This window comes from Leptinotarsa decemlineata, unplaced genomic scaffold, assembly GCF_025532065.1.
Source record: "Leptinotarsa decemlineata unplaced genomic scaffold, Ldec_3_MD MMD2_tig00078422_RagTag_RagTag, whole genome shotgun sequence".
Classification (NCBI taxonomy): Eukaryota; Metazoa; Arthropoda; class Insecta; order Coleoptera; family Chrysomelidae; genus Leptinotarsa; species Leptinotarsa decemlineata.
Window position 1 is genome coordinate 12,599,417 of NW_027412747.1, and position 25,874 is coordinate 12,625,290.

Sequence of the window (25,874 nt, forward strand, 5' to 3'; positions counted from 1 at the left end):
CGTGGGTCGCTTTTTGAAAAGAACGCTAGATACCGTTAATATCGCTGTTCGTGTGACGGTACCGTGTTGCGCATTCTATATCGTGATGGGGTAAATTGAAAAGTAGATATAAATTATGATCAAACTCACACGAAATATTATCGACTTTCTGAGGTCCGAGCGTGTGAAGATATCTCTTTATGTCGATGATGCGGCTCTCCTCTCATCTTCCATGGGTCGGGAGCTCGAGGTCGTCTACATGCAACGTGCATTGGACTACCTCGAGCGCTGGTACCTCGGATGGAAGATCCGAGTGAACCCGGACAAGACTCAGGCGATAATCATAGGGAGAACGATCTCTTCTCCGGCCTGAAAAGTGAAGATCTCTGGAAGAGACATCGACTGGCAAGCGCGGGTAAAGTACATCGGTCTTCTAATAGACCGTAGACTCACCTGGAACCCGCACTTCGAATTCGTGAAGGCAAAGATCGAGGGTCGGATCAAAAGTCTGTACCCTCTGATCAATAGGAAATCAAAAATGAGCCTTAAAAATAAAATTACGATATATAACAACACTATGTTCAAGCCTGTCATCATGGAGAAACTACAAAATAAGTTGATCCGCAGATATTTGCAACTGCCTTCCATTCAGTCGAGGAATCGACGAGTTTTTGATCGCTTGAAAACTCACGATAATCCGTTAGTTAGGGAAGCTATAGATTATGCTATAGACGACCCCTCCCAATATAGAAGGCCCCGACACTATGTAGTATAAGGCCCTCATGTCCTCCGTTAAGGGATGAACAATTTTTTCATCCACTCACCCCAGCCAGGTAGGAGTACTCCGTGAATGGCGGTACTGATGTCTGAGGACATTCATGCCGCCATCCCAAACTTAGTCCTGTACCATCTGTCCCAATTCTAGACACGAATTGGAAGAAGCGACAGTGATGCAAAGTTTTGCTTCTCTCACTCCTATTGAACCAATTATTTAGGCAAAAAAGTTCAGAAAAGGTGCGCTTGCCAGTCGATCTCACTTCCAGAAATCATCACTTTTCTGGCAGAAAAAGATATCATTCTTCCCATGATTATCGCCTGAGTCTTGTCCTGGTACACTCGGATCTTCCATTTGAGGTACCAGCGCTAAGGGTCGTCCAATGCACGTTGCATGTAGAAGATTCCGAGCCCCTGACTCATGGAAGATAAGAGGAGAGCTGTATCATCGGCGTAGAGAATTATTTTCACACGCTCGGACCTCGGAAGGTCGATAATATTTCGTGCAAGTTTCTACTTCTGAATTTACACCATCACGATGTAGAATGCGCAACACGGGACCGTTACACTTACAGCGATATTAACGGTATCTAGTGTTCTTTTCAAAAAGAGGCCCACGTAAATGAAAGCGAGTAAGCCATATGGGTCGACAGATTTGCATTAAAATTACACACGAATGAGTCGCTACACCAGTGTATAGGCGGCATCTCAGCTATAGTTTAAAAAAAAATCTGTTTAAAATCTGTTTTTCCGTTAATCATTATATAGTAAAACTGGTTTTTGTTTTATTAACTGTCTTGCAGAGTGTGCAAAATAAAAAATTGACTTCATATATTTTTTCCGATTGTCATTTGTGTTTTTGAAATATTTTTGTATATTCTGAAGACTGAACCAATATCTTCTCTTCTTTAATTCTTCCGAAACTGTATCATGATGGTAAGGTAAGTGGTTGCAGTCGTTACAACCTGAAAAACAAATAATTATTTATAGTACAGAGGCAATTCAAAAAAACTTTGCAAATTATTTTCGTTGGAATGGAAAGTATTTCATCTACATGTGGTTACGTTGTATTCACTGTGGTTTTCTGAGTATAATAAATCGTGTTGTCGCTTTCTCAACTAGTGAAGTGAATGACGCCATGATATTTTTTTAAGGACAAAAAACAAGCACTACACGAAAATCCTTAAGGCGCTAAGCGGTGCCTATGCGAAAGTAGCGATTCACGTTGGATTCGAATCGCTGGAGATTGAATTCGTTTGGAAAACCGTTCTCAGGAAGTTTATTACACATACCTACACGCAGTTCTCTAAATGAAAGAGGTCTTAAACATATTTAGAACATGTTAGATTTTTTTGATATCTCAGTAAATGCGCAACTTATTTATATGATTGAGATAAAGTTTGATAGGTATTTCAATGCTAAATGAATGGTGTTGACGGTAGCAGCAGTTAGTTTCATGTCTAGGCGGATATTTACGAATTGAAAGATATAATTTCAGAGGCACTTTTTTCAGCTCCAGATAGTGAAGAAAATAACATGAAATAATATGAAAAATATTTCAAATGAAACAATTTTCTATGGTTTTCAATAACGATGAATTCTTCATTTTTTTAATTACTCTAAAAATATATTTAACTGATTTAACTACTCGTCCGGATATACTCATCGAATCAGCCGATATTTTGAAGACTAATAGATATGTATGTCAGCAGTAAATTGTTGAAGTCCAATATGTTACCTATCAGATTCAAACTCAATATATTTTTTTAAATCGAAAAAGTATTTTGGAATATATGGGAATCTTCCAAAGAAAGGAAGAAAGCAATTGATTTCAAAATAAACGTTTTACATACATGTGTAGATGTGGATAGAAGTAACTTTTAGACAAAAAACTGAAAGAAAAAGCCCACTCGAAACTACTGCTTTCATATAAACATTGAATTACATGAAAGAATACTTTGGAAACAAATACTTTTATATGAACACTGAATTATACTACAAAAAACACTTTTCTTCATATTCAGTTTGTATTCCAAACATTCATTATGGAATCGAATCAGATAACTTTCACAGGATTACTACACAATCACTAACGCAACGGATTCTTATGCGGGTTTTTTCAATAGAAAGAATGATTGAAGAGGAAAGTTTATATGTATATAATACATATAAACATATAACCTAACCTATAACACTGATAATTTTAGAGGTTTCTAATGTGATGTCGTAAATAAACACATGTATTATACACACATTTTCAAATAAATATTACTTTATTTATTTTGACAGGTAAAAGGATCCTCTGGCGTGAAATAAAAACACTTTTTCCACACCTAATAAAAGAAGCTAATAAAAACTATTAGCTTTGCTGAAAAGTTGTAAGTTTGGCGGCTGTGAAATCTAGAATCATACAGGGTGGGCGGTCGAAAACTTAACGCAAAGCATAACTGCCAGAATGACAATGTTTCGCAAAAATACAAAAACTCGTCAAGTTTGTTTGTATTGACCCAAAATACACTGCAAAACTATCAATCTCACTGGTTTCATTTCGACTCCCCATATGCTTTGCTTTTGAATATCGGAGTTATAGAGTGGTGAAAGTTCGTTTTCCAAAAATGCAAAAATCAATAGTTTTTGCCTGCAAACTCACCGAATCAATCAGGTAAATGCTGGAAATGTCTTTCAACCTTCATGCAATAATACAAATTATCCTAAAATCATTGTCGCCCTTACAGGCCTCTCAGTGAATGGGAAGTAATGAGATACAACCTTCTTTTTTAGGAGTTCTCACAAAAAATCCAAAGGCCTCGGGTCCGGTTACCGAGGAAGCCATTCTATTGTACCCCTTCGTCGTATGCAGCGACCTCGAAAGCCGTCGTTTACATAATCTTCAAGAAAAGAAGAATTCAAAAGATAATTTTTTAAAATATGAGCTCAAACATTCATTCTTCAAAGGTTTTGTATATATACAACGTGAATAACCTGGTGTTTCTATCGCCCTAAAAACTACAATGAGCTACTTGCATGTCCCGCTATTGTTGGTCGAATGCTCACTTGCTACTGACAATTTCTTACCTAAAATTTATCAGATTTTTCGTGGCAGTAAAATGCCTTCTCGGACAATGTTGACGTCAAAAGGCGACTGTGTTATCCGCTATAAGTAGCCGTACGTCAAATCTAATATATTTGGGTATTTTAAAAAGAATGTGCACAAAACTCGCAACTGAGTCGGAAAGACCTACACCCTGAATCGGTACGACCAATTAGCTTTACATCCTTCCTGTTGAAAGGACACATCAGGAGGGTGGCATTATATACATTCCTCCTGAATAATCACCAGTATGCTTATCAAACCGGCAAATCGACAGATTTAGCATTAAACAACCTTGTAGAGAAATTTTTCCAATCCCTCAACAACGATATTGAAGGAACATTTGACATTGCACTACCTGAATCCATAGGATCATCTCTGACTAGGAAAGGTATAGAATCGACCATAACTGGCTGGATCTATGCCATGCTGGTAAACGAAACAGCAACTACGACCCTTCACAGCGAGGCCATTAGGTTCAGGGTCTAGTACTATCTCCCTTTCTGTGGTCGCTCCTGATAGGTAGTCTGCATGATGCCTTCGACAGGGACGGGTAGCTTGTAATATCCTCTAAAGCACGATGGAAGTTAATCACAGTTGGTGCCTGAGGGAGCAGATGTCTGTCAACCCCAGCAAAACTGTGATAATCCATTTCACCAGGCAGAGAAAATTGGACTGGACGATCTTTCGCCACTTTCCCTCAATGGTGAAGTCATTCCATTTGGAACGCTCACTTGGAAAAAGTTTTACACAAAGCCAGACTGTCACTATGGACATGTCGAACAATTTGTGGTAAAACTTGGGGTTTAGGCCCCAAACAAATCCATTTGATTTATGTGATGATTGTCAGACCAATGATCTTATGGTGCAATTGCCTGGTGACCGAAAGCTTTACAGAAAACGGCCCAAGCAAAGCTTTCTGGCTTACAGAGACAGGATTGTCTGGTCATCAGTGGTGCCATTAGTACCACACCGTCAGCGGCCATGGAGATCCTTCTATATCTACCTCCTCTCCACATTTTTCTGGAGAGAGAAGCTAGATGGACTGCATATATACTTGTGAACATTGCTAATTGCACGAATCAATTTAATGCAGAGTGTAACAGACTGTTAGTTGACACTGGAAGTCACAACATTCTGGAAATAATCTTTGACTTTATGCCTCCAACTGTCAAATACGAACTGTCTTATAAAGTACTGTTCCCGAGTAGAGAGACTGGATCCTCCGGGCGAAGGAAGCTCTTGGCTCCTATCGAGCAATATCTAAATTGGTAGCAAATTGCCAAAAACGACTCTCCTCGATAGGAATACGTATCAGATTGTCTCTGGTCTGGATTCCTGCCCATACTGGCCTGGAAGGAATGAGGCTGCTGACTCCTTTGCAAAGGAGGGTGCTGCGAGCAGCTTCATCAGACCAAAACCTGACATTAGCATCGCTTTAGACTTTGCCAAACAAAGATTGAACACCTGGATGGCAAGAATATTTATGGACTTCTGGCAGAATCTACCAGGATTGGCTCACTTCAAGGCGTTTATTCACCATTCGAAGCTTGATACCATACAGTTATTGGACTACAGTAGGGATGGTGTCACTGTCACTGTCATTTGAATCATCATATGCAGAGACTCGCACTGTCGGAAGACAGTGTGTGTCGCGTCTGTTTGGAAAATGATAAAATAACTGCCCTGCTGGGGACCGATGCAGGTTTTTAGATTTCGGCAGAGCCGTACTCTTACCATCTGACCTGAAAGACCACTCATCATACAAACTAATCGGCTTTGTTAAGAAGCTGGGTATTTGTTGTGGAATTGGCCGCGGTGGTAGTGCGTCCGACTCACGATCGGAAGGTCGTGTGTTCGATTCCCGCTTCTACCAGATATTTTTCTCGAGAGAATTTATCTGGTTGAAGTTGGAATGATTCTGCAACCGTGTTAGGAATCACACGTTAAAAGGTAAGACCTCGTTAGTCCTTAGCTCGCACAAGTTTCTCAACTTCTGAGAGTTGTCGTTCGTATGGGGGCGGCAGCTGATTAACGGAAAAACAGATTTTAAACAGATAAACAGATTTGGTCGAGTGTGAATAAGTGTGCGCCACGATAAACCCTTGCAGGTTGTGGTGGAGGGTCGAATAGACCCACTCACTTTGGACCTAACCTAACCTAACAACTGAGAAGGATCAAGGAATCTCCTGATGCTTTTCGTAATGATTATTTTTATTCAACAATCCAAACCGATGGTTGCGATGTTTACTTTAAAAACTCAAGTGAATTGAATGGCATCACATCGATTTGTATATAAAGGAGAGTTTTCTTGCGTGAAATATCATGACTAATATACATTTTTGAGGTGCTGATTTCAGATCTAAAGTCGAAGGGCCAGTAAAAGAATACGTTCAAGTCCTACTATTGCCATCAACTATAACTTGGCAAGCAAAAGCTGAACGGCCAAAATATCAAATTGTTCTTACGCAATTTATGCCTAAAATTCAAACTAAAATTATGGGGTTTAATGTGAGGGCGATGACATCTTCCCTTACGAAAACGCCATCTGTGGAATCTACAGAGAAGTAAATTTTCGAATACAAAGGCGCTTTTGCGGCGCCGATGCCAAAAGGAGAAAGAGAGCGAAAGAGGCAGGAATGGCAGCGACTATAAGTGTACCTCCCTCCTCCCCCATTCCACCTCCAACAGCAAGGGCACTTCCTGCGGCGGGCGCCGAAAGGTCCGCCTTGAATAAAGGCAAGGAACCGGCTGCTCTTGCAGGAAAGCTCCCTCACTTGTATATATCCACGGAGGGAACCTCAATAAGGTTGAAGAAGCCGCGCAATGACAGTAATGCCGGTGCACCTTCCAAAACCTTCTCGGAGGCTATCGTGAGACACCTCAAGGTTGACAAAGGAAGTGCATGTTCGACGAGTCTTGGCCTACACCTGCCAATATTAGGGAGATGTCTCCTAGTGACCTGTTCATCTTCCTGGAAAGAACAGGATGGACAATGACCTAGAAGGACAACTCTTCGGGAGGATGTACAATGGGTCACATGTGGCCTAAGTTCTGTGGGTCTACACTCACTCTCCCTACAGATATAGATTCTCGAATATCGATATCGACCGCCATCATGGCCGGATTTGAGGAAAGGCAGGCGGGGCTACTGCCCCGGGCATCCAAAGGAGGGGGCCCCCACAATGAAGATAACGAAAATATGCAAATTTTGACGGGTCAGAAACTTTTACATTTTTCCTCCCAAACATTTCTTAAGTATACTTACTTACACAAACATAATATTGTTATGGATGTATCAGAAAGCCCTGATTGCAAGTTTCTATTCACTATCAATTTTTCATTTGATCGAGCATTCCAGTGGCAATACTTTTTACAATATGTAATTGGTACCCATGATGTGAAAAGAGAAATGAAATAAATAAAAAATCCTGCTTCCCCTTATTTGAAAAAATTTTTATTTTCTCAGCGTAAAGTTAAAAATTCAACTTTCAATAAAAAATTAAGGGGGCTCCATTCCTTTGTTGCCCCGGGACCTCCATACTTCCAAATCCTGCCCTGACCGCCACCACCGTCCTGTTGTCTTTCACTGTAAGGCAAACTAGTTTGTAAAATTGAGCCCAAACACAACGCCTTTGTGATTAAACACCAAACAGCGCTATTTCGATTCTTCCTGGGTCTCAACAGTGGTGCTAGGCTAGTTACAGTTCGATAACCCCTTACATCAGCAGGATATTGTTCGATGACCGGAAGACGACATCAATTATTTTGCTGATATCTGCAAAGTCGGCAATAATTTATATATAAATAGGTGCAATTGATTTGTAATAGCCAGTACTTATACTTCATAGTTATTAGTTGTTACTCTGTTCAAATAAAAAGTTTTTAAAAACCCTTTTGTGTGAACGAGAAATATAATTGGCTGAACCACAAATGCATTGCTGGACTCGACTGTCCGTGAGGAACAGGACATATTTTTATTGAAAATTGATTTATCTTCTGCACTTTTCGAATGAGTATTATTGGCATTTCTTCAAATGAGATATCTTCTGAAGAGGGGAATGATGTTCCACTTGAGGTACCACTTGACCTCTATTCTCATGTAACAGAAATGGGGAATGACACCCCCTCTTATAGGGTTAAAGGTTTTGCAATTGTTTTCAGGTAAAAAATTGCCCCCTTTACAAATATACCTGACGTGTGTTTGAATTTTTGCGAATTTATACTCTCAGTATAATTTGAAAATCAAACAGTTGAATAATTTTTAAGTATCAATTTACCTCATAGAGCAGAGTCATATCAATGTTGAAGAAATCGAATGCGGTGAAGTTCAAATTCCATTGAAGAATTTGTCTGCAAAATCTCTGAATCTGAAAATTAATATTAAAAATCGAATTATTAAGGAAGAATTGAGAGTTCCTTTCAATACATTGTTGAACGATACACACCTCTCTGCTGATTTCTGGTTGGTATTTGTTTTTCACGTCAAAGATAATATCTGCGCTCTTGAATACCTGAAAAAATAATTCTCAAGAATTCAACTGATTTTAATGACAAAATAGAAGAAATCCTGTGAATATAAAAAATTATCAACAAAAAACCAGTGGCATAGCCAGTAAGGATGTAAGATTTTGATGGTATCACCCAAGGCAAGAATGTAACCCAAATACAGACAAATTCAAAGAGACAAATACCTGCACTGGGGCGTTCTAACCGTATAAAAGAACCAACAAGGAGATAAAACGTTCAGTTTGAGTAGAACCATGAAGATGATAGTATAGCAATTAGTTTGAATGTGGTTGACAATGTGGTTGGTGAATGTTACAGGTTCGAACTTCCATTGTCTAAGAAGGTATTGCTACGCTTTTCCCTGTGGGTTCAATAATAAATGACTACGCTGAACAATCATCAAACTAAGTTTATTTCACTGTTAATACTTCAACTAAAACTTCAACTATTTTTTCGAATGTCTATCGCCTTATAAGATCGCTCTGCAACGCACTGTCCGCGAGACTTAACTTCACTCGACTATATCGATATGCTCGTAATAGTATTTATAAATGGTGAATGAATTATCTCGACGTTGTTAGAGAATTCAACAGAATTTCAAGGAAACGGCGCGAATATCGAACAGCCGCGAAACGTCGGCCGGACTGGGCGAGGTCTTGGCAACGTCACAATTGATTTATGGCCACCAGCGGCGGCGGCATTATTTTCTTTGGGGCATGCTTTACAAATATCAAAATTGTTAAAAATACTGTAACAAATTAAAGAATTAACTGTCTAAAACAAATTTATTTCTAACAATATTTCACTATCACAAACTAATTTATATTCAACACTTAGCAACTAACGCTCAATTTATTTCCACTATTCGAATTCCTTGTTTAACCACTCGATTCACTTTATAAATTCAACTGCCCTCTCTAGACGAGAGCCAGCTTTATATATCGGTAGAGATCCATGATAGAATTCTGTAGTCTGTTCGGTACTTGCCTAGAATTATCCCGGCGGTGTCAGACTGCATTCTTTCGCGGTGAGTCATGTATTTATTTGATGAATCGGCTAGCGTATGGGTCTGGGGCGGCTGCACTGTGAAGTTCGATGGAAGTACCACTACACAGTCTTCATGCTCAGTCGTGGAAGATGATGCCGCTGGATCTGAATATGGTTTCCAACATGCTTCTCACAATTCTCCAATCCAGTTAGTCGAGCCCATAGGCTAATTTCGGGATTGCCAAGTCCACGAGATTCTGGTCGAGCATCTTGTTCCTCAGTCTGGTGAGACTCCTCCAGACATCTTCATAGGACGGTTTGTCTCATGAATGCTTTTTGGTCATCAAGTAGGAAATGTTTCTCTGACCCTTCTTCAACTGTAGGATTCTGTTCTCGTACTGTTTGGAGCTGGGGTATCGCTGTTGAATACCACAGCGATATCCCTGGACATTTGGAGATTCTCTGCCACGCAGTGAGCTAGTACGTATTTAACAGGAACCTTGAAAAGGTCTCGTGGCTCTTGAGTTACCCCATGTACGACCTTCTGTCCATTCGAGTATAATGACATGAAATTCTGGAACGACATTTCATCCTCTGGTGGTCTGAGGACGCGAACTCGGTCGTGATTTCCAGCTCAAGAAGCCAATCTATTAAAATGGACTATCCTAGGCTTTCCTCGAGGTGGTTTATGGATTTGGTAGACGAGGTCATTAATCTTTTTCCTGATTTTGTACAGACCTTTCCACGAGTTCCGCAATTTCGGTGATAAACCACGGCGTCGCTTAGGGTTATACAGCCAAACTAGGTCACCGGTGTCGAATCCTCCAGCATTCACCTTGATGTCATAGGCCTTCTTCATCCTATCGCTGGCACTCCGGATGTTCAGACGGACTCGTTCATGGATGTCGTCCATTCTCTGCCGAATCTTGATGACATAGTCTTCCCCCGCAGTGTCTTGTTCTGGCGGCGTCCCAAATTTCAGATCGCAAGGAAGTCGCAGCTCTCGGCCTATTATAATACTGGCAGGGGTTTGGTTCAATTTAGTACTGCCCAACACCAATTCAATTGGTAGTTCTCCAAGTACAGTGGCTGGCTCCCTTGTTGTGGTGCGTAGCTTCCAACTTGACGGTTTAATTCTTGCCGGTGTTTTGGCAAAGGTTGGCACAATAATGGTTCTTGTCGCACCTGTATCTAGCAGCATGATCCAAGCTCGTTGTTGATGAAGCCGTTTACGAAAACGCCTTTGTCTTGTCGTTGGAGAATGGCAACATATGCGTTTTTTACGGGGGCTTGCTGGGTACAGACCGACGATTGCCTCTTCTCATCGACCCTCTCTAGTTTTCCTGATTTGTTGTTGGTTCTTTGAATGCTGGACATTTGCTACGCACATGCCCAATTTTCTCATAGTTTCAGCATCTTATTTGTTTTCTCTCAGGCAACGCTTCTTTTATTACCTTTCTGATGGTGGCCTCAATATCAGCAGGCACCTGTCCCTCTTCCTCGATAGCTCGAACTTTGCTCTGCCTCTTGCAGGATTGTTTTGCAGCCTTGAACTCCATAGCGCTTGCCAGTGCATCCACGAGATGTTTGGGATGAGTTAGTGTCAAGGCCTGCCTCGTTTCTTGGTCGCGAAGTCCGTCCAAAAATGCCTGAACTGCTAAACGCTCCATTACATTTTCCGGTGTAGCAGGATATGTCAGACGAACCAATCGAGCTATGTCGGCTTCAAATTCCTGTAGGGATTCTCCTGATTTCTGGCACCGGTTCTTCAGCTGTGAATGGTAAACGTGCTATAGGTGTGCCTGTCCATACCGTAGCTCAAGATGTTTTATAACTTAGTCATAGTCTTCCTATTCTTGGGCCGTGAGGGTTTGCAAAATATTCGTTGCTTCTCCACGCAACGCCAGTGTTAATGCTATCGCCTTTTCTCCTGCATTCCATCCATTCGCTCTGGCCGCAGCTTCGAATTGCCGGCGGTAATTTGCCCAAGGAGTTTTTCCGTCGAACTGGGGCGGTTTCATGGAGAGCTTTCCTGGTTCAGAATTGACATTGACATCTTTCAGTTCCGGAATGGAGTTTTTGGTAACCGTTTCTGTGGGGTGGGCATAATTAACGATTTGATTTTGCAAATTGGTAATTGTTTCTTTCATCTTGCTGATTTCTGCCTGAACTCTGCCTTTGATTTCCTCTACTTCTGTGTTCATTTCCTTCCTGCATTTATCTATTTCTGTCTCGATGGTTCCTATCCTTTCTTCGAGTAGACTCGCCACATCACAAAGTTCTTTCTTTAAGCCTTCTGCATTTTCTAGAAGTTCTTCCTTCAAACTATTCGAATTCTCTAGAAATTTATCTTCAAAAATTTTCGAATTTTCCAGAAGCTTGTCTTCCAAACACTGTGAGTTTTCCAGAATCTTCTCCTCCAAGCACTTCGAATTTTGTTGAAGTTCATCTTTTAAACTCTTTGAATTTTGTTAAGTTCATCTTTTAAACTCACCGAACTTTGTTGAAGTTCATTTAGTTTGCTCATTATTGAACTCAAATCACCCCCAGAAACTTCGAATAATATGCTTCGGGATCTTCTCCTGATTCAATCAAGTTATCCCATAGTCTCTTCTGGAGTACTGATTTCTTTCCGGAAGAATCTAGCTCTCTCTCCTCCAGTTCTTGCTTCAATTCGGCGACTTTCAGGTCCACTAGGCACACTTTTCTCGAACACATTTTGTCTCTCATTGTCTATTTTCCACAAAACTGTATATGTCCACTTATTTTAATCGAGTCCGAAACACTTATTTACTTTCACAAGTTTATTTTTCGCGAGAAAGGTCTATCAGTTTATGTTTCCGTAGTCCGGTACTGTCCACTTCGCGAAACACAATGAATCACCAGTCTCTCTGCGTATACAAATAAGTTTTATAGTCAATTTCACTGTACAATAAAGATTGTCCACCACATGCTCACAGATTTATTTTAAAAATCCACTTCTGATCACCAATTGTAACAAATTGAAGAATGTACTGTCCTAAACAAATTTGATTTCTATAGTCTATTTCAAAAGAATGTAGAGTAATAAAATCTCATTAAGTATTCAAAAGCGCTACAGGGTGATCCGTCAATAAATTCTGTCACTTCCCTAGTCCGCATTGCAAAATTATGTCGTTTCATAAAGAGCAGGTAGGTATCACCCTGTTTTAAGGGATTTGTCCATTGTTATCGACGGATAAATACTGAGCCAGAGGCGCGCTAGTGGGATAATTGCCAAAAGAATATGCATTCATAAAAATTATAATAAAGGAAATAAAAATTTAATACAGCAGAACAGTGTTATTAAAAAAATATAAAATGTAACAATAAAATATATACGAACCGAAATCGGGAAATACTCACAAACACACACGAACGAACTTTACGTATTGAAACACTTGTGGGGACTTTAAATCAATTTATTCACAAAAACGACAAGAACTTTACTGGATACGTTATTACAATTTGACACTTGAACAATACTAAAACTGTGAACTTCCCTTAACGTTTAACAACACTCTATTTATACCCTAATTGAATGTTCTAGAGATTACTAGGTACAATTTTCGAGAACCTTCCGAGAAAATAATTATTCAGACTACCCTTAATTCTAAACCCTAACCTAAGCAAAAGTGTCACTGTCACTGATACACTGGTCTCTGTCCAGATTGCTTATCCCGCTACAGTATATTCACAATTCAATTAAATTATTCTACATCAGTATAGTCTTCATCCGAAGAACTGTCATCATCCCCTGGTGTTATAATTATAGGGTCAACCACCTGATCGACCAAGTTGTCCAGTTCCCACATTTTATCTTCCTCTTTTAAAACATGCTGGATTGCTTTTTGCCAGTTTTCTGATGTGATTTCCATAATGGCTTGATCAAACAATACCTTGACATCTTTCATTTTAAATGTGGTATTGTGCCTTGCAACATATCCTTTAACTTGTGCCCATATAGGTAAGTTCTATAGGATTTAATTCGCAATGATATGGCGGTAGGCGCAGCACAGTTACTTTATACTTTTCTGCTACATCTTCTACGGCATATTTCATGAAGCGAGATTTATGTTGTTTTACTATGGCTAGTAGTTCCTTCTTTACTGAATTCGTCTCAAACTGAATACCTTTATTTGACAGCCAGTTAATAATTTCTTGCTTTCTCCAAGCTGAAGTTGGTACCTTCTCTAAGCGCCTTGAATGGTAGCTTGCATTATCCATAACCACGACCGAATCAGCTGAAAGAAATTTTAACATTTCCCCGAAGTAGTCTTCGAAGACATCCGAATTCATGTCCTCATGATAATCTCCCGTCCGGCACGACTCAAAGCTTAACAAACCTTCTTTTAAAAATCCGTCTTCGCTTCCAATGTGAGCAATTATAAGCCTCTTCCCTTTTCCCGAAGGCACTTTAATACCCGTCGAAAGGCCTTCTATGAAAGCTTGGCGAGAACTTGTTATATTTTTATCTTGCCACATTTTTTTGACTATATAACCTTCGTTTATCCACGTCTCATCAAGATAAAAAATTTTCTTTTGCTCTTCAAATATTTTCGTCTCCAGCAAACAATTTCATCACTTTCCAGTAATAGTGCCTTTCGATTGTGCTTTTCCCAGGCAAAATTCATACTTTTTAAAGTTTTCCATAAAAGTTTTCTGGATATCAAAAGAATATCGTTATCTTGGCTCATCTCGATAAATATTTTTTCAAGAGTGGGTATTTCCTTTTTAAAATAAAACGAATGAACTTTTCTTCGAATGTCACATTTGGTGTCTTCATCTAAGATTTTTATTGGTCTTCCTGATTTTCTCTTGCATGGACTTACCTGGCCTGATATCTTTCTTTCTCGCAATAATTTAAAAATCGTGGACTGTCCAATTCCAGTCATTCGGGCACATCGCTCAACACTTTCTTGCACAGACAAACTAGGGTGATCGTGTTTTATGCAATCATATACATTTAAAATTATAACTTTTTCGCAAACAGATAGCGGAGAATTTTTTACACTTCTTTTCTTTGGAGTAAATGTCCCCATTTTATAACTTTTTCACTATTTCTATATCACAATATCACTGTACGTTTAATTGGTGTAGTAACAATTACTATTATAACTCGAATGTTTAAGACACCATTACAATATATTTAAACCCTTTTTCTTAATTACCTGGGTTTAATAGGTATTGCATGATTGGTGGGCAGGGTCAAAAAGGGATTATTATAATGACATGGCACCTCGGAATTAAGTGTTAACCCTTTTTTGAGAAATCATGCCCAAGTATATGAACCCAAATTGCATATTAAATAAGTTTACAAGAACCACTAAAATCAATCTTAATCTTTTTTTAAGAAATTTTACTTACCTAAATACATGTAGGTACTTAGTTTTAGACCAAATTACTTCCCGAAAATGACCTTTTATTATTATCTATGTCTGTAATTTTTAATTTACTTTAATTATTAAGTTTAATAATCCTAAGATTTGCCTACGCCCATGGACGACAACGAAATTCAGGCAAATTTTATGACACTTCATGATTTATTACTCTACACTCTTTTGAAATAGACTATAACAATATTTCACTATCACAAACTAATTTATATTCAAGACTTAGCAACTAACGCCTGATTTATTTCCACTATTCGAATTCCTTGTTTATCCGCTCGATTCACTTTCTAAATTCAACTGCCCTCTCTGGACGAGAGCCGGCCTTATATATCGGTAGAGATCCATGATAAAATTCTGTAGTCTGTTCGGTACTTGCCTAGAATTTTCCCGGCGGTGTCAGACTGAATTCTTTCGCGATGAGTCATTTATTTATTCGATGAATCGGCTGGCGAATGGGTCAGGAGCGGCTTCAGATTCGTTACAATACTAAAAATAACCGGACTGAGGTATTCGAATAAGCTATAGAAGAAATTGAAAAATCGGGTTGATGGTTTCCTACTTTTTTATTGAATAAAATGCTTTTCAGTCATTCTGAGCCGAAAAATAAATTGAATATGGTGAATTGCGACGCTGACTCACAATCTGAAGCATTTCGATGTGATGTCAGATATAGATAGACTGGATTGTACTTTGGGTAATAATTTTCCAACACCCGAATTTATGACGGAAAGAAATAGAAGGGTTTTATTGGTATTTGAGCAAAAATAGCGAGGCATATAAGTACCCTGTTTGGGGATGGCTTCATAATCAAACTAACCATAGGATGCAAATGAAAATAATGGCACAACTTCAACTCACCTCATTCCTGATCACTGTACACACCAAACACAAAATTATCAAACTGCCAATTTTTGTTAATGGTGTAAAAAAAGCGGAAATACTAAATTTCAGATCATAAACTCCCATTATAATCTTTTGAGAATTCACCATGAAAAAATATGCAGAGCTCATGAACTCCAGAAACGTGATTCCAATCAAAACCAGTAGGGGAAAAGCGAATACTCTGTTCAACTTCACGCAAATGGAGCACAACTTCCAATGCACTTTCCTCAATTTTTTTAGTTTTTTCGTGATGTCGTTAGAACAGTTGATTCGTCTTCTCCGGTTGATGTGTTTATCTTGAGTTAAACTATTCAGCTCTTGGTTGACAATTTTGATTCTTGATTTTACCAGCAACAGGTAAGTCTCAAATAAACCTAGCTCCAAGGATTCTATTGTGGATGAAAAGTGAAGTTCAAAGATGTCAAACTTTTGGAAGATCTGGCTTGGAGGTACCAAATATCCTGATATTGTTCGTGTTACCAAGGCCATCATTGCAATGCCTGAAAAAAGTTTATTTATTCCAAGACTATTCTGCAGACTGCGGACTGATTTTCATCAGACATTCAATTTATCGCAATAGTAAATCAATTCTGAATTGTATTAGGTACTCCGAAGAATTTTAAGATTCCGTATAGAAGAACTAATTGTCAATTGTCTGAGAAATTCAGGAAATCTATCGCAATATATCTTTTCAAAAAAAGAAATATGTTTGGAGTTAATAATTAAAAAAGTATGTAATTTTTAACATCCTCTTAAATTCTTGAATGGAATGTCGATAAGCAATGAATAAAATACCCGAATGAAAAAAATCTACTAAGGGAGTCGCAATTTGGTTCAAGGCAGAATTCAAGCACCGCAGATGATACGTTTTTCCTATTAGGAAAAATCGTAGAAGCAGCATCTTATGAAAATATTTTGTGACCTATCGAAAGCCTTTGACTTTGTTGGTCATGACATTTTTCTATACAAGCTAGAATTTTTCGGAATCAGAGGGGTAGCTTTATTGTAGTTCAAATCATACCAAAAAATAGAAAATTCTGCACCAGAATAAAACATTTCTCAAACAACAATATAACTGTTTTGGTTGGTTTACGAGTTTTTCCATTGTATTCTTTGTTTACAGTCTCCAAGCGTTTCAACTGTAACTGCAGCAGTCATCTTCAGTGGTGTGGTCAAAGTACTCTTCTTGACGTATCAACTGGAACTGAAGCTCTCATTTCTGCCATGTCATTAAAATGTATAGTGATGATTTTTCGCGCACTTTCTATAGTGGCGGGTTCGCGCGTACTTCCCGCGCGATTTTGGTGACATGGCTTTATTTTGACGCCTTTCAATGCTGTTTGCCATATCTTTGGTAGATATGTTCTCCCTTCCTGTCTGTTGAAGTTCACTTGGTGTTTGTGTATTTCTATTGCTTCTAAATACATTCTTGTTGAATAATGATTCGACGTTGCTAGTCTCTCGGTATTTTCGAAATGGATCCTGTGTTCCCCAACGGACAGTGCATGTTCAGCGACTGCAGACTTCTTGGTCTGTTCCATCTGTGTTACAAGCAAACGGCTACGACAGAAAAGACATAATCCGTGCTACGCGTCCAAGGGAGAAGAAGAGAAACACCACTGAAGATCAATCCCAAGGCACTGTCCATCTACCATATGTAGAAGGTGTCACCAACCGAATCGCGAAAATTCTAAAGAAGGAGAAAATTAACACCGTCTTCATACTATCGAAGAAAATATCGGAGTATCTGAGATCAGCAAAAGACAGCAGATGTCCACTGAAATTAGCGGGAGCTTACAGGATTCCATATAACTGTGGTAAAGTTTATATCGGTCAGACGAAAAGACGCATTGGTATAGTCTATCCATTCCCAATTGCTGGAACGGCAATAAAAATAAGAGTACAGTCATAAACATTTCTTGCCTGTGGCCCCTAGTCGCCCAGATAGTTAGTAAACGTGCTCTCAAATGTAGTTGAGGAGTGAAGGCTCGACTAGCTGGACTGGCTGAATACTAATTTTTTGTCCGTTTCACAATATTTCTTTATCAGTACCGTGTGTTCATGGGGTTAGGTGAGGTAGTGAGTGGTTTTGCAAACCGATTTTTGAAAAATTTTTCTAGAGATCAATTACCCTAACACCAAAATGATATTTTGGCACTCGACGCGCGTTTCGCTAACAAGGTTAGCATCTTCAGGAGAAGCAAATTGATACTGAATCTAAAGACAAGGGTTAGCTGTTTATATACCTAAAGTTTTTTGGTCCGATGTGGACTTTGTTTGTTAAATGATGATTATCCTAATTGATTTTTCGGTAATTAACTAGTGGAACCACTACTTGCAAATTAATTTGTCAATAATAGATTAAAAAGCGGACAAACTTGGTTTGACACCTATGATGTTGTCAAAAATCGCTGGGTAGATGAAACCAAGTATTGTGCTTTGAACACACCTTCTTCAAGGGAAAAACGTCTTATAATTTTGCATACCGTGAATGAAAGTGGTTTCGTACCTAACGCTTTACTTCTGTCGGCAAAAAATATGAAAGATTCGTCTACTGATTACCACGAAGATATGACTGCGGCTTTATTCGAAACCTGGTTCAGTGAGTAGCTTCTCCCAAATATTCCTCCAAACTTGGTTATTATTATGGATAACACTTCGTATAATTCTCGGTTATTGACTACAATACCAAATAATAACACAAAAAAGCAGATATTGTTGATTTCATGCGAAATCATGATATGGAAATACCCGAAAAGATTCCAACGAAAAAGGTATTACTGGCGACCATAAAACAACGTAATTTCAAAAAAGAGTATATTATTGATTCGATGTGTGAAACCCGTGGTCATATTCTCTTACGTTTGCCTCCATACTATTGTGTGTTCAATACAATTGAAATGGTTTGGGCCACAATGAAAGAAAACTTGCGGAAATGTAATCAGTCACCGACTTTGAATGCTGTGGTGCTTGACAATATAAGGCGAGTGGTGAATGAAGTAGGTAATAGTGATGAGTGGAAGAACTGTGTGGCCCACATTATAAAAGAAGAGAACAAATATTATGTGCAAAGTTCCATAAATCCGATCGTTATTCAACCCGATGATGAATCCACCTCATCCGAATATATCGAAGAAGAATTTTTATTTTTCAAGCAATTTTGTTGGCCTCTATCATATTGTAAATATATGTTTGACGAAAATTCGGTGTGATTATTCGTGTTTTCATTGTATTTTAGAGTTTTCGACTCGGAAATCAACTACCTTAAATTTCGAAGTTTTTCATAATTACCCATGGTGGAAAAATTCAGTTGAGATAACTTTTTCATGGGGTCATCAATTGCTATGATTGTAAGAATAAGTAACTGAAAAACTACCACTGAAAAATAATATGCCGACGCCTATGTCGAGGCGGGAATTCCTTCTCTGTGCTACTATATTTCATACAAAGAAGATCTATGAGTGTTTGGTAAGATTAGATCTTTAGAACGAGTATTGTGGTTATGTGTTGGAAGAGAGGACTGAAAATTGGATTTATTTTTGTTAACATATGCACTAGCCTCTAGTATATAAGTGCTGGCAACTGTAAGAATTTTCAGCTGTTCAAAAGCATCTCTACATGAATCTCGGTACCTTAGCTCAACTATTATTCTAACAGCATATTTCTGGAGGAGAAATATCCTTTCAACAGAAGCATTTATACCCCAGTTGGAAACACCATATGGAAGGTGTAAATGGAAGTACGAGTAATACTTGCCTGACATATAAAATGTGAATTTGTTTCCATTCATATATCTCTCTTTCAGCAAAGCTAGATCCACATCAACAAATTCATTTAGTGCTTGAATAAGCAAGTTTTGTTTACTGTAATTAATTGTAACGCATAATATACAAAGTGGAACTAAGTGTATGAAATTACTCCATTCTCTTCTGATGACGAAAGTGGAAACATGGAACACTGTGAATAAAAAAACATGTTATTAGACGAAGAGTTATTGATAACATTTCCATAATTGTAGATATAGTAGTAATTACTGATTGAAATATTAATATAAAAATCGTAGAAATTACAAACATTCGATTTTGAAACAGTGACTATTCAAAATAGTTCAGTTATAATTGATAAATAATACGAAAAATATTATAAATAGATCTTTTGTAAATTGAAAAAACCCAAACAAGAATATTCGAATTATCGCAATAGATTTTCAATTATTGGAACACACTTGCAGACCGAATTTTACAGTTTTATCTTCCTCTTGAAGATGATCACTTGGTGATCGAAACACGTGTCGAGGTGTAAAAATAACGATTTGGTGTTGGGAAAAAACTCCAGTAATATTCGTTATTTGGGAAAGTTGTTTAGATTGACATTGTTCACCTCCTAAACTACTTTTATTCACTTTAATTGTCACGTATCAAAAATTCAATTTTGAAAATAGCAGAAATCTTTATTTATCTGTGAAAAACGAAAATAACCCATGTTTCACTTTGAGTTGATGTGAAAAATTGAATCTAGTTAGTCCTTTTGATAGTTTTTCGACAACCAGAAGGTTATGAATTCATATTCCAGTAAATTATGTTAATCTAAACAACTTTCACATTTGAAATGTTTCTAAGTTTGAAAATTCAATTGTAGTTTTTTTTGGACCCTTGGGAGCTGTCTGACTTATCCATTTAGTCCAAGTCTCCAGAAAACACTGCAGCCTCTTGGGCTTATTGCGTTTATTCTCCCATCTTCTCATGGCACCCATTCCATCAGTCTCGTTCCCTGTACTAGTTTGTACAGGTTCCGTGTTGGATGTTCGTCATATTCTTCTGGACGTGATTTTGTACGTCCATATATTGCCTGCCTCCTGTGATTCAGTGATTTACATTCGCATAAGATGTGTAGAGCTGTTTCTATCCCTTCGTTGCAACGACTTCTATGAAGTCGTTGTTCTAACTTCATAGAAAACAGGTGTGAGTTTAGTAAATTGTTTATAGTTCAGTAGCGTACGATGACTATTAAAAGGGAAAATACAATAATCTTGGATTTCAAGAATGTTAGAAAAAAACCTCCAAATATAAATATCCATAGATGGATTGAACAAGAATTCGATTTCTCAAGAGATCAAATAGAATGCATTCAATATGATCACATACGTTCGAAGGTGTACATAAAAGTTATATCAAAGTTATTAGTAGAAAAAACCCTTCAGAGGTTTGAAAATATGAAATTGTTTTATGAAGATGAGGAAGAGAAACAAGAAATTTATATTGGTGCTGAAGAAGATCATATATGGGTAAGAATTTTTGATTTTCCTCCGGAACTTAAAAATTCCAAGTTGATAGAGTATTTTGGTAAATACGGAATAGTTAAAACAATAATAAATGAAATGTGGTCAGGCCAAGATCTTTATCCGGTAGAAAGTGGTGTTAGGTCTATGTTGATTTCAATGAAGAAGAAGATACCTTCCTATGTCACTATCGAGGGAACAACATCTCTGGTTACATATAAAAATCAAGAAAAAACATGTATGATATGTGATAAACCTGGTCACAAAAGAAGAACATGCCCTTCTAAACCAAGCAACAGAGTTATGGCAATCAGAAGACCTAATGCACCGGTAATGCCAGCTTTACATAACTTACAAGGAACATCCTACGTTGACGTAACACGGGATAAACCAAACAGAGAAACCACAGACCAAATCTTTGTCCATAACTTGGAAGATCTGATTGATCAAGCTGGAATTTATACCAATCAAATACTGAATGTACAAGAACAATATTTTGAACCACCTCATTCCTTGCCAGAAGTTATCGTTCACAACCCTGCACAAAAACCACAAGAGGGAAAGACTATCCATACAACTTCAGTGCCTCAAGAAGAAGATATTATACCAGCCACTCCAAGAAATGATAAACAGGAAAAGAAAGCGGAAAAGAAGAGAAAGAAAAAGGCTAAAACAAAGTTCGGAAGAAGAAGAAAGAAAAGTCCCTAAGTTACATATAAATCTGAGAAGCAAAACCTCACAAAACATTAACGAATATGAAATAGATGAGGAAGAGAAATCTCCAGGGAGCGACGCTGATATGTTTTAGAACTTTTTATTGAACCTTTCTTACTACTATTTGTTTTTATTTTAGTCCATAAAAATAGCTACAAATGTACTTACTCTTCTTTCGGCTAACTGAAATGGTCTTAAAAATCCATTCAAACAAGGATTACTTTCTGAATTTATCAGAAAGCATGATATTGATATTATTTTTGTACAAGAATTGACCATAGATTTTTTGAAACTCTCTCCTGGATATACCATGATATGCAACATAGGTGAAGCAAAACGCGGTATGGAAATTATACACAGATGTGGCTATGACATAAAGGATATACTTTTTGGGAAAGAAAGTTTTTGGCTTTCTACTACTCCATCTGATAAAAAAAAATGGATGAGAGAATCTTCCAAAGAAAGGAAGGAAGTAATAAGGATATACTTTGTTCTCAAGACGGTAGAATAGTATCGGTAACTATCGAAAATATTCGCTACGTTAATATTTATGCACCTTCAGGTAGTCAAAACTATCGCTCGAGAAATAAGTTTTTCCAAAATGATTTGTTTCTACACTTCAACTTGCCTGCCATTTTCTCGGACGGTTCCCTAATGAAGGTTTTACTGTGTTTGTTGCCAGGTACTTTTGTCCAGTACTCTGTGTGCTTCTTATTGGTCCGTGTCCTAATCTGGTTTCGTACCAATGATTTTGGTACCCCCAGAGCTGGTTCAGGACCTATATATGAAGTTGATGATCCGGGTCTATCGCATTCATCAGCTTTATCATTACCTGCGATTCCTGAACAGCCCTGGCACCCAGTACAAAGTACGTGATTTTTTCTTGAAAATTTATTTTAAAGTTATTGGGTTTTGTAGGTAGATACCAAACGATTCGAAAGTTTCAACACAAAATTTTTTTCAAGGACGAAACACAAGCACTACAGGAAAATTCTTAAGGCGTTCTAAGAGCGGTGCCTGTGCGAAAGTAGCGATTCACATTGGATTTGAATCGCTGGAGATTGAATTCATCTGGAAAAACGTTCTCAGGAAGTTTACTCCAACTGAAAGAGTTTTTAAACAGTGATGTTCGAGGTGTAGTGAGTTGAACCTCAAAACGATGAACAGTCACAGTCCGGTGCGTATTTCTGATATATCTGGAATCAAATGTGCCAAGTGACATGAACACTTCCCGTGAAAGTATCTATAGAACAGAGACAAATCTCCAACCTTTCTTCGATGTTCCAAACTATCAAAGTTGCAAGTGATATTCGCGTCTCCAATCAGGCAGATGGCTCTTTTCTGGATGGAATCCAGCAGTTTCGGGGTATGCTTAGGGGCGGAGCTCCATACTTGAGAACAATACTCCAAAGAAGGTATGATTTTAGCTTTATAAAGCATCAAAAGTTGCTGAGGTGTGTACAGTTTTCTGGGTCGGAACAGTGTTTCAAGCTTTTGAGAAAGAGACTTTGCAATTTCCGCGACATCATTGTGTTAAGACATTTTGGTGTCTATTTTAATCCCCAACAAACTTATCGAAGCAGAAAGCGGAATTGTCTGACCTGACATTATATCCGGTTCGGAAACCTGGTTACTTTCACCCCAATTCGAAATCACTTCTAGATCCTCAATAAGATATACAACCTTCTGCTGCAGGTGAGGATGTGCCTCCGTAGCCGATGTCCTGGAATCCAAATGAAATGACGAGACAAGTGTGCTGTCGTCAACAAAGCATTATATTGTATTGGATATTTTCAACGTTGAACTTTTTCAGCAGAAATTTTAAAAAGGAAATTTCAGAATAGAATAAATGGGAGATCTTTTGGTGATCAACCTTTTCGAAAATATGAAAAAGAGATTTTTATGACAGTTTTTTCAGGATACTCAATGGTCTTAACGCAAGGACTGTTATTGAAAACAAAAGAGTCATAAAAATGATTGAAAACTCACTTAGAGAAATTTTCTACAAAAAAGTCATCTTCAATCGGGTCTAGGATTCTTTCGAAATTACAACGTGAAATCTACAAAATAATGTTTCCTTTAGAAAACGATAATGAAAATGTTTTCAAATATTGAATCCTTTAGCATCGAAGTCAAATAACTGTTCAACAATGAAAAACAATCATTCAAAATATTTTTCTGAGAAGAATATCTGACAATAATATATTTTTAAAAAATGAAGAAAAATTTGTTTTCGACTTTTAATTCACCCAGTATGAAAAAAACTTGTCAAATCAACATTAAAAAACAATCTCATAACGAAACAAACGTTTGAAATGAGTTTTCACTGATTGAATTAATCTATCTTTCTGCATTTTTTGTGATAAAGAAAGTAAGAAACCAGAAGAATATTTATGTTTACTTTTTGTTTATAGTTTCAAATATGTCGTTCAATGCCCTGATGTTCCTTTTTTTCGATGCATAAATAATTAGAAAAAGATCTAATCTTCTTCATCAATCGATATACAACTCGTAATGAAAACTGTTTTACACTGAAATGCATCTGTTGCTGACAATCTAATTCAATACGAACCTGTATATGAAATCCACACCAACGCGCACTGAAAAATTCCCATTTTGGATACTACAAACCTAGGATTTTTTCTACTCGAATCAAGTTTTAGACACAACATTCCAAAAAATCTTGCCAAGAAATGGATTGATGCCAAATTCTTGCCAAGTAGCATTTTTTGTACATTGAACGATATATCTAACAATTTTGTCTGCAGAGAAACATCAATGTTAATATTTTATGTTATCATTTAAATTGAGTGAGTGCTTCAATTTGAATGAGTGCCCACCGTATTGTGTACGAGGCATTAATTATTGATTGTTAAACCATCAATTCTTGAGCACCAGTCACTAAACAATTTTGACATGTCATACTCATTACTTACTTTGAGGAAAAAGTAGAAAATATGCTGATTTTTACTTTCAATATGCTTTATTTGGGTCATTTTTATTCTCTATTACTAGTATCACTACCTTATAGAATATATCTACCACCTTTTGTTCATCTTCTTATTTTGACCTGATATGAATTTTTCAATCGAGACACTTCTTTGAGGTTTTATTTTCAAAAGCCATATGTTATGAGCCGCTTTTTTTTTAAGTTTTGAATGGAACTGGTGAAAGTTACCACTTGAACAAATAGTTTATTAAATGATTATGTATCAATTCTATAAGTTTTTCGTGTTTCATTTCATCCATTTCGATTTTCACTTGATTGTTTATCCCAATCTATTTATTAACATTTTATTTCAATGTTATTTCTTCAGTTAAAACCTTTCTAGCAAGCATTCTCTCGAGGTTTGAGCACAGGAAAAAGTTGCTGTTCTTCACCACATTTCTTTTTCAATAATGAGTTATTGAGTTTCAATTCAGTCGGTGATTCAATAAACAAATATTTTTCAATGTCATGCCGGTGCCCTTGACTATACATATAAGTGATAAAAAACTTTATGTCTACTTTAGTTGACACGCCAAATATATCGTCATGCAGTTCTCCACAAACAGGTTGATTATTTATTCATAAAAACGCTTCAGTTGGTGTCGTTTGTGTTTAACCATTTAATAACATTTTGTTAGAGGGTGTACTATTATTTTTAGGTAAGTTTTTTTAAGATCTTACGCAGATGAGTAGCAGAGGCGAACTTTTTTCTTATAATGTTATGAACAGTCAAAGCGAATAGACCTGTGAGTGTGTGCTCCGCAAGCGACTGTATTTAAAACGCATAAATCTTAGTAATTAGTGTGAAACAACAAAGTTGGGAACAAAAGCTGTACCACTTCTATTGATTGAATATTTAGTATGGCCCTCAACCAGAAGAACTTCCAAAAGTTAGTCAGACACTATGAAGGCGATAATGTCGGATCAAACCTTTATGGAGTCATTCTTACCGATCACTTAAATGTCAAAGTGAATGAAATAATGTCGAAACATCAAGAGAAGATAGAATATTATGAACTCAAGATGAACACTTCAGAGTGGAAATGAAAATCTTCAATCTCATTTAGATAAGCACGATAGTTCTAGAGAAGAAAATGTGTACGTATATTTGGCATTCAAGAATGTGAAGATGAGAATACGGATGATCTAATATATAATCTGATAAACAAAACCATGAAATTGATAATTAATATATCAGCGAGCACTGAATAGTGTTATCGAGTTAGTCGTCCGATTATAAATAAACCAAATGGGGAAAGA

General features: G+C 37.5%; 2 protein-coding genes across 2 annotated transcripts in view; one reads left to right on the forward strand and one right to left on the reverse strand.

The window, feature by feature from the left end:
* Positions 1-1,501: 1,501 nt before the first annotated feature.
* On the reverse strand, positions 1,502-16,148 carry LOC111514443 (putative gustatory receptor 2a). The gene is made up of 3 exons (XM_074186331.1): positions 15,610-16,148; positions 8,125-8,358; positions 1,502-1,718 (listed from the first exon to the last, which is right to left on the reverse strand). Exons 1-3 carry the CDS (start codon positions 16,123-16,125, stop codon positions 1,662-1,664), a joined length of 807 nt encoding a protein of 268 aa, XP_074042432.1. The 5' UTR covers positions 16,126-16,148; the 3' UTR covers positions 1,502-1,661.
* Positions 16,149-25,117: 8,969 nt separating this feature from the next.
* The window catches only part of ninaB (neither inactivation nor afterpotential B), a 43,233-nt gene continuing 42,476 nt past the window's right edge, over positions 25,118-25,874 (forward strand). Inside the window, exon 1 of the mRNA XM_074186164.1 lies at positions 25,118-25,273. The gene's annotated coding sequence lies outside the window, so the exon portion shown is untranslated. The remainder of the gene's footprint in view (positions 25,274-25,874) is intronic.